Here is an 8,689-nt window from a genome sequence, read left to right as displayed (position 1 = left end):
CCAGTGTACCTTGTAGACAGCCTGATGGAGTCTCACGGCACAAGAAGATTAAACAATGTCTCCAACTTTAATAAATCTCTGCAATCAAAAAAAAAAAAAAAAGAGAGAGAGAGACCACTGTGGGGGCGATCGCCATGGAAGACATTAGGAAGGACAGAGTTTAAAGATAGTTTGCTGGCTTTATACATGTATGTTCCCTTCCGCATTTGCTTGCGAGGCTGTGGTAGAGATTTCAATTGTTTTTGTTTTCTTTTCTTTGAACATTATTCTATGCTGAAACTCACCATCAGGGGACCCAGCTAGAGTCCTGTAACATTGTGACACAGGTCAGATCATGTGGTTTGACTGGAAGACAGACCACATAACCATTCACCTGGCAGCTCTCTGGCTTTGAGATGAAAGGAGGCATAACCAGGTGCTGCAAGGTGGGTCTGCAAACTCAGACTCCTGAGAAGACCGTGTCGTTCTCTATTATCCGGCACGAATAGTGACTGCCTTCATAGACCTGAGAATTGCTGATGCGATGTGGCTGAAGAGTACCACCCGGGGTCTCTCGTGGCTTGTCTGCACTTGCCATGCCCACTTGTTTCTTCCTAATTATTTTCAGGACTGGAAGCCAGAAATGAATCTGAAGAGACAGAAAAGTGGATACATGAGCATTGGAGTTGGAGTCATTTCAAATGCCTCTGACATAAATTTTTCAGTGTGGGGTTAAAGACATTGGGAAAAACAGCAAAAGACTGAAATGAACAGAAAAAGCTTATCCTTGTGGGTTATGTTGGTCTTCCATTGTCTATAGGCTATTTCTCAATTCTGTAAGTTGCAGATGACTGATAGAAACAATGCAGGTGATTGTTGTCCATGACATGCCCATGAATTCTGCCCAGTAGAGTACAACTAATCCCTCCTATCCATCCTTAAAGAAGAAGGCAGTTTTGAATCTATTAAGCAAATTCATTTGGTATTCCTGATGGCCTATATATGTATGTGTTCTTTGAATTATTCTTTGGTTGTAATTTTTCTGACCAATCCCGCATTAATAAATATGTATTAAGTTACATAAAATTTTTGCTATATGTCCATTTTATACATGTATGAGTCATTATGTTTTTATTTATATATTTGTATATATATTATTATATTTTTATATATTCTCTGTGTATATATACAAACATACACGCACAATGGAAAATGAGAAAATTCTTTGGCATTTACAAAGCTGTAGTAGATATTTCCCTCTGGGTTTTTTTTTTTTTTTTTTTTTTAACCTAGGAAAGTATATCTTATTGTGCTTCGTCCTTTAATAGCCAACACTAAGGACCTCTCCAGTCGCCTCTCTACAATATGACTGAAAATACTTACTTGAAACCAATATTTTAAGAATATCTTGTAGTATGCTTTGGACCAGCATTCAAATCACAGAGTTAAGAGCCCTAGCCATGTACGTTTGCTCATTTTCCCCCAGTGTCCTATCTACTGCTGGGATGTAAGTCCTGATGTGAAGCTGAAGCATGAAGTGCTTTGAAGTACCCTTTCCAGTTCCCTCTCAAATTCAAACCTCCTCAACTGGAGGTTACACTGCCATCTTGGCCTTACCTTTGTAAGGTAGAGACTCAGTCGTCTTTTGACTTCTCCCAGCGGCTGCTTTGATCTTTTCTTAAGCAGCTTTGCATGCAGGTATTGGATGCGTTCCCTCTCCACGCTGGGGTAGAAGGATGCTGACACCAGGATTTTAAGTTGCATAAGGATAGAGGACAACAGTCCCAGCACCACTAATATCACAAGAATAACACTGAGAGGAACCCAGGTCTCAGACAGAAGGAATTTTGGTTTCAGGATACAGTTGGGCTCAAACACAGATATATTAAAGGAAGAATCATGGATAACATCTTGAGTTCCTTGTTTCTAAAATGAAAGAATAAAATAATCATGATGCATGCCATTTTTGTACTCAGTCCTTGTCTTTCTCAGTACTTCCCTGCAGCACATTGGCACTATCTTCAAATACACAGGGAGCTTTGGCCAAAGGAACTATCACATCTTCCTTTGTGTGTTATGATTGGAGCAAGGAAGAAGAGATGCATCTTATTTATAACTATTGCAGTGTTTTCCAAAGTTGGTTTGTGGAAATACAGTAAAGATTCCCTTGAGAGATGTGTATTAAATAAGTTTTTTCACTCTATCCCTTCTTTTGAAAGTCACAATACCCGTTAGACTGTTGAAAGCTCTGAGCAGAAGGCAAAAGAATCTTCTAATTTTAGCCAGCAGTTTTCCTAACAAATTTGATCACTTAACTCATTTTCATGGAATACTTGTTTCTACACCTTAGGATATATGGGGCAAAAGAAAGAGGGGGGAGTCAGCTACACTCAGGGAGAAGATTGTTTTAGAATGTAGCCCCTTAGGACCTCATTATATCCTCCCAGTCTGGTCAATCCCCCTTCAGCAGACCACAAGATCACAAAGACGTTGAGGCACTAAACCATGTTCTATGTCAACCTTCTGGAGCTTAGGGGAGATTATTCTATTTAGGGTACTCCATCCCCTTCTAGGTTGATACATTGACTCTCAAGCCTGCGTTACTGAAGGAGACTCTAAAATCATGTTTGAACAGGTTCTAAAAATAGGAAATTTTCTCATCCCTATTGGATGCTCAAGAGAGGTACATTCTTTCCTTACTGAAGGCAAGAAAATAAACCAATTGCCCTCAGCAGACTGACACAGAGGGCAGGAGATGACATTGAGCCACCCAGGCAAGCCACCCATAAGAGAAGTGTGTGCTGATTCAGCTCTTTCTTTCTCTGACCTGGGAAAGTCATTTAATCTCTCCGTGGATTTGTTTTCTAATTTGGTAAAATAGGAGTTAATGGACCAAATCCTGCCCATGAATACACTACTCCCAGTGTAAATTAAACACCTTGGGGAAGGAGCATTAATTTTACAGACTGGGGTGCTTAGTAAGTAATTATCACTCTAGTGCCACAGAGCCCTGGGGCCAAGAAAAGCAAATGACTTCTCAAAAAGAACCCAAGCACACCCAGAGGACACTGGGCATCTTGGATCTATCCCAGTTTCTGTGAATACTTTGGAAACCCCAAACCTGGGACCTCTACACGAATGTCAAGTCAAATCTATAATTTCCCCAGCACTGTGCCTAAGCAATGAAAAACATTTATGTTGCCTCTCCTTCTCTTATTAAAAAGACAGTCTGCCTACAATTAAGTAGAGGGATTTCAGTCCCCAGAGCAAAGACATGCACTCTTTTTAATACTATTGAAGAAACAAACACATCGATTGAGTCAGTGATGAGAAATTCTGCAATAAGAAAACAGCGGGTGTTCGATCTGGGAAGAAGTTATTTTGTCTAGAAATTTAACTGGGGATTCTGCAGTTGGGAATCAGGGCTTCAGAAAGGTTGAGTCAACATTTTTATATGGGGCTGGTTGAGGGTAACGTGGAAGACAGATTAACTCTTTCAAAATGCCAAGCAATATACTAAGTGGTACCCCGATGTTTTATTATATATGATCCTCTCTTAAGTAAACAGTTTATTGACACAGCACTAAGCAATGAATCAGAGGGCAGGCTCTGGTGTCAGCCAGTCCTGAAAACTTAATGCAGCCAAATGCAGCAAACATAGTAGGTGTTCAATAAGTAGAAACTCTGGATATTTTTATTTACACTCCACACCCACAAAGCTAGCTCTACTTGGGTCATTTCCCATCTTCTTTATTTAAAACATATACTTAAAATTGTGTGAAAGTGTGACAGAAATATTGGCAACACCTTGAGCCAGTGTTTCTCTTCCTGCTTGACTTCTCATTGGCAAATGTGAGGCAATGGCGAAGACCAGGAGCCTCCAAGGGCATCCTGGCATAAGGGCAGGGCATCGCAAGTCACGCAGAAGCTAGCTGCTGGCAGCACAGTCTCCCAGGCCCAGCAGGAAAGAGATAGAAAGGCACTCCCACAGCAGTCTCGTACTCACATCTGTTCCAGTGCCCACAACCCTGCTGCACCATGTGTACATGGTGACCTCCCTCCTAGGACATAAGCCCTCACAGCCTAGACATCTTCACATCCCCAGAAGCCGGCAGTGCGCAAAGATGAAGAGGAAGGTGTCAGGACATTGTCATTGGAAAGCTGGGTTTGTTTTTTTTTTTTGGATGGCAGAATTTGCTTTTTTTCCCTCTATCTAACATGGTGAGAATTCACAAAACAGGCATGGGTACTGGCTGAGAGAGAAGTAAATGAGAGAGAAGCAAAAAGTAGGAGCGAGGGAGAATCAGTTGGGGCGAGGGGAAGACAAGAAAGGAGAACACAGGAGGAGAATGGGAGGAAGGAGTGAGACCCTTTTCCTGGCCACCCCCTAAGATCAAGCATGTCTGAAATTCTTGTCTAGCTTTCAGTTGAAACACTACTTCCATTATCCACACTGTTCCAAATATCTAGAGCAACAGGGTGCCTTGTAATTAACGGGATTCTTCAGGGGACTCAGAGAGCTCAGAATAATCAACTCTGAGAAGCAGCCCAGGCTTAGGAGGGCAGGAGCCGTGGGACTAGATCTGCTGAGCCAGAGGAAAGGGGAGGAAAAGTGTGGATGCAGCAGGAGGATTTGAGGCCTTGAGAGGTAAAGAGAGAAATGGAAAGCCAGGCTTCACGAGAGGGTTTGCAGGCAACATTGTGGCTGTTTTTCCTCTGTGATTTCCCCAGCAGCTGGCACAGCCTCTATTGTAGCTTGAGGAATCAGACCCGTGGAAATAGCTACTGGATACCCCATAAATATGTACAATTATTCTGTGTCAATTATAAATAACAATAAAAGTAAAAAATAATAATTTTTTTTTAAAAGAAACAGCTGTTGGTGCTTTTGAGGTAGGAGATCAGCACGACTTGTTTACTGAGCCTGTGTCATGACCCTGTGGATAGAAACAGGATATAACAAAGAAACCAGCCAAAATCAGCCAGGACCAAGGTGGTGATGAAAAAAACCTCTAGTTGTCCTCACTGATCATGATGTGCTAATTATAACATATCTGCATAAGACACTCCCACCAGCACCATGACAGTTTATAAATGATGCCATCCATGGCAATGACCCAGAAGTTGTTTCATATTGTTTGGGAATTCCCCACCCCTTTTCCAGAAAGCTCATGAATAACCCACACCATAATTAGCATATAATTAAGACTAGGTATAAATATAGCTGATCAGCAATCCATGAGTGCTACTCTGGGCCACTCTGCCTATGGGATAGTCCTTCTCTGCCTATGGAGCAGCGATTTTGCTGTACTCTGTTCTAATAAACTTGCTTTCTTTCACTGTCAGCTCACTCTTGAATTCTTTCCCAAGCAAAGCCAAGAACCCTCCTAGGCTAAGCCCGAATTTTGGGGTTACCTGCATTATTTTTGCCAGCCTGGGCTAGTGTACTTAACCCTAGTATGCATCACACACATGCACATACACACCTGCACATATGTATACCCACCCCATGTGGTTCAGCCTTGCAATTTCTGGGTTTATAAAACAGTAAGACAAGTGTCTGACAATATCTGGATCCTCTGAAATGTCAACATAAGCACAAATATCCATAGAGAAAATGGAAAAGGAAAGATAAACAATGGGATGCCCCAACCCCACCATCTTCTGTGTTGGTCATGGCTGCCAAGAAGAGGGAGAGGGAGAATAGAGGAGAGAAAGCCAGATCCTTCAAGACTCAGGAGGCGCCAGCTCAGAGACAGATGCTGTCCTGGCTAATTAAGATTTTTCATAGATCCATCTGAAAGCAATTAGGAGCTAACTTTCTGGCTTTGTTCTTGGTGTGAGGAGTTTAGAACAGGGGTTCTCAATCTTGGCTGCACATTAGAATTACTCGGGAGGGTTTTAAAATCTCTTACCCCAGTCCAATTAAAACAGAATCTCTGGGGTTTCTGGAAACAGCTGGTTTGAGTTGGTTTGTTCGTTCAGCTCCACAGTGATGCAACCCTGTATCCAAGGTTGAGGACCTCTGGTTTAGAGGTGACTTGCTTTCTAATACGCAGGCCAGAGTTTCTCAAAATGTGATCTATGGACCACCTATCTTGAAATCACAGGGCCAGCTTATTTAAAATGCTCTCTCAGTTAAAACAAGATCTATGTAAATAAATTGAGGCCTAAAACTCTATCCAACTTAGGAAATTCTTAACACACATTTAAGGTTGAGAATTAGCAATTCGATCTGCTTCAAAAAAAAAAAAAAAGTGTAGCTGTGTAGCATTTTTTAAAGTGAGTGCTACAAGCTACTAGCCAGCCATTTTACTGGGTAACTTAGGAGTCCTTTTCAACAATCATCCTTGGGAACCCTCCTGTGTTTGATAAGGACTCAGGATACACAGAAAAGTTCTCACTCAGAGAAGGTGCTCAAAGTCTACTTGCCCAAGTTTGAGGATGAGAGGAAGGCAGGCCCTAATTCCCTGTCTCTCAGGTTCATGCCAGATAGTCCTGCTTGGGAATCCACTTCACGTTCAACATCAGAGACATTTATTTCCACATTTCAGTGTTTGTTGACTTAGGAGGCTGAATGATGCCCTAAAGACACAAGGTCTTAGTGCTTGGAACCTGTTAATGTTACTTTATTTGGAAAAAGGATTTTTGCACATGTTATTAAGTCGAAGATCTTGAGATAGAGAAATTACCCAGGATTATACTGGAAAGTCTTAACACAATCATATACATTCTTTAAGACAGAGGCAGAGAGAGATTTCCCACATGCAAAGAAGAAAGTGATGTGATGACAGAAGCAGAGATGGGAGTGACGTGGTTATAGGCAAAGGGATACCATTGGCCACCAGAACCTGGAAGATGCAAAGAGCGGCAACAGCACCTGGATTTCAACCTAGCGACGCTCACTCCGGACTTCTCCCCACAGAACTATGCGAGAATAAACTTCTGTTATTTTAGGCCACTTGTCACAGCAGCCACGAGGAACTAATGCAGAATCACACCCAAACATCGTGACTTCAATTTAGTTTAAATTTGTTGGGCTCCTTCTATGTGCCAAGCACTATGCTAGGCACCATGGATGCAAAGGTGAATAAGCCACTGCCCTGCTTCGGGAGGTTCATGATCTTTTGCAAGACAGACCAGCAAAGAGTCAGGATACACCATGAGAAGTGCCTGTGGGCCCCTACCTCTCCATGCAGTTTCAAGTGCACCTCAAACCCTGGCAAGCTTTGAAACTGTTTGCTCACTGAGAAAATGAGCCGATACAGCAGATAATCTACAGCTGCAAACAGCACCCAGATGCCGAGATGGGTAAGTATGGGGAGGAAAAACAGCCCCAGGTTTTTCCTTTCTTTAGGAGTTGGCCAGAAAGTCGGGATGATGACGTATTTCCTCCTTTCTTCCTTATTCAGCGGGAGCACACAGGGCCTCTGCTGATGTCTCTCCCTTTCATCAAACTGAACAAATTGTCTGGTGATGTAGATGTTTTCATACTTCCAACCACAAGGGCCCAAAAATCGCTTCATGAAGAGGCCAGTGCCAAGCAGAACGAGCAAAAGCCCTGTGAAGGCAAGTAGCTTCTGACCCAGGGAAGACAACAGCTCTGTTGTGGTTGTCATCTGGTACAAGACACTCAGGACTTCCCCTTTGCTGTCATTTAGCTGTGCCTCCAGGAAGTGGCTGGGGCTGAAAAGAGAGACTGCCAGGGTCTGGTTCCAAGAAACAAGGTCATCAAATAGACTTAGTGGAGTGGCAAGGCCATAAATCCACTGAATTGCCTCAATATATTTTTTCAAAAGTGGAAAATGTATGGAAAAGCTCTTTGCCCTTAGATTGCAAGTCATACTGTCTAGGAGACCTTTAAAGTTGTGAAAAATATTTTCTACATGTCCCAAGATGACGATCCCTGTGCCAGCTGCAATCAAAGCATTCCTGCCTTCACGCAGGCCACAAGAGAGAAAGACGAGTAGAATAAAACATCGTGCATGCTTGGAGCAACACAGCAGAACACATGTGATAATCCAGGAGACAGCAACTGCTATGACTGATGAAAGAAACCAGCAAAAGGCCACAGACAGGAGGCCCACTGAAATAAGAGCAGCAAAACAGCAAACTCCCGAATGCTGGATAAAACCCATCCATCCAGGGTTTCTTGGAGACACGTAAGTCTCCCAAAGACTTAGGAAGATATCAGTGCCCGAGGTCCAGATACCCATGCTTCCCGTGTCCTGAAAATGAAAAGGAAACTAAGGTCAGAAATTGCTTTTGAATGTCCTCTGACCTTCATAAAGGGCATGGAGGTACACTGGCTGCAAAAATATGGCCATAATCCTTTACTCTTCCCTGAGTCCTCTCCCTTGCAATATGACTTTACAGCTTCTTCTACCTTCCACCATCAAGAGATGGGGTCTGTTCCTCCATCCCTCGCATCTGGGTTGGCCGTGCGATCTTTGCCCAATCGAACATGGCAGAAATGACAGTGGCAATCCTAGGCCTGGGACTTGCTCCAGGTTCTCTCACAGAACCCTGTTCCTGTGTTATGTCAGTTGCATTCCCCTCCTGTCGCTGCTGTAACAAATAACCACTCAGTGTTTTAAAGAAGCACATATTTATTCTCTCACTGTTCTGGAGGTCAGAGTCTCAAATGGGTCTGCAATGCTGTGGTCCTTGTGGAGGCACTGGGAGAGAACTCGATTCCTTGTCTCTTTCA

At 42.9% G+C, this 8,689-nt stretch overlaps 1 protein-coding gene across 1 annotated transcript; it reads right to left on the bottom strand.

The window, feature by feature from the left end:
- Positions 1-391: 391 nt before the first annotated feature.
- DCSTAMP (dendrocyte expressed seven transmembrane protein) lies at positions 392-8,195 on the bottom strand. Its single transcript, XM_012474879.2, has 3 exons — positions 7,167-8,195; positions 1,597-1,905; positions 392-628 (listed from the first exon to the last, which is right to left on the bottom strand). The coding sequence occupies exons 1-3, from the start codon at positions 8,193-8,195 to the stop codon at positions 440-442; spliced, it is 1,527 nt and encodes a 508-aa protein (XP_012330302.2). The 3' UTR covers positions 392-439.
- Between the last annotated feature and the right edge of the window lie 494 nt (positions 8,196-8,689).

This window comes from Aotus nancymaae, unplaced genomic scaffold (genome assembly GCF_030222135.1).
Source record: "Aotus nancymaae isolate 86718 unplaced genomic scaffold, 86718_ANA_hifiasm-v0.15.2.pri h1tg000036l, whole genome shotgun sequence".
NCBI classification, from domain to species: domain Eukaryota; kingdom Metazoa; phylum Chordata; class Mammalia; order Primates; family Aotidae; genus Aotus; species Aotus nancymaae.
The sequence above is the reverse complement of the archived record's forward strand: the minus strand, read 5'-3'. Positions and strand labels throughout refer to the sequence as shown.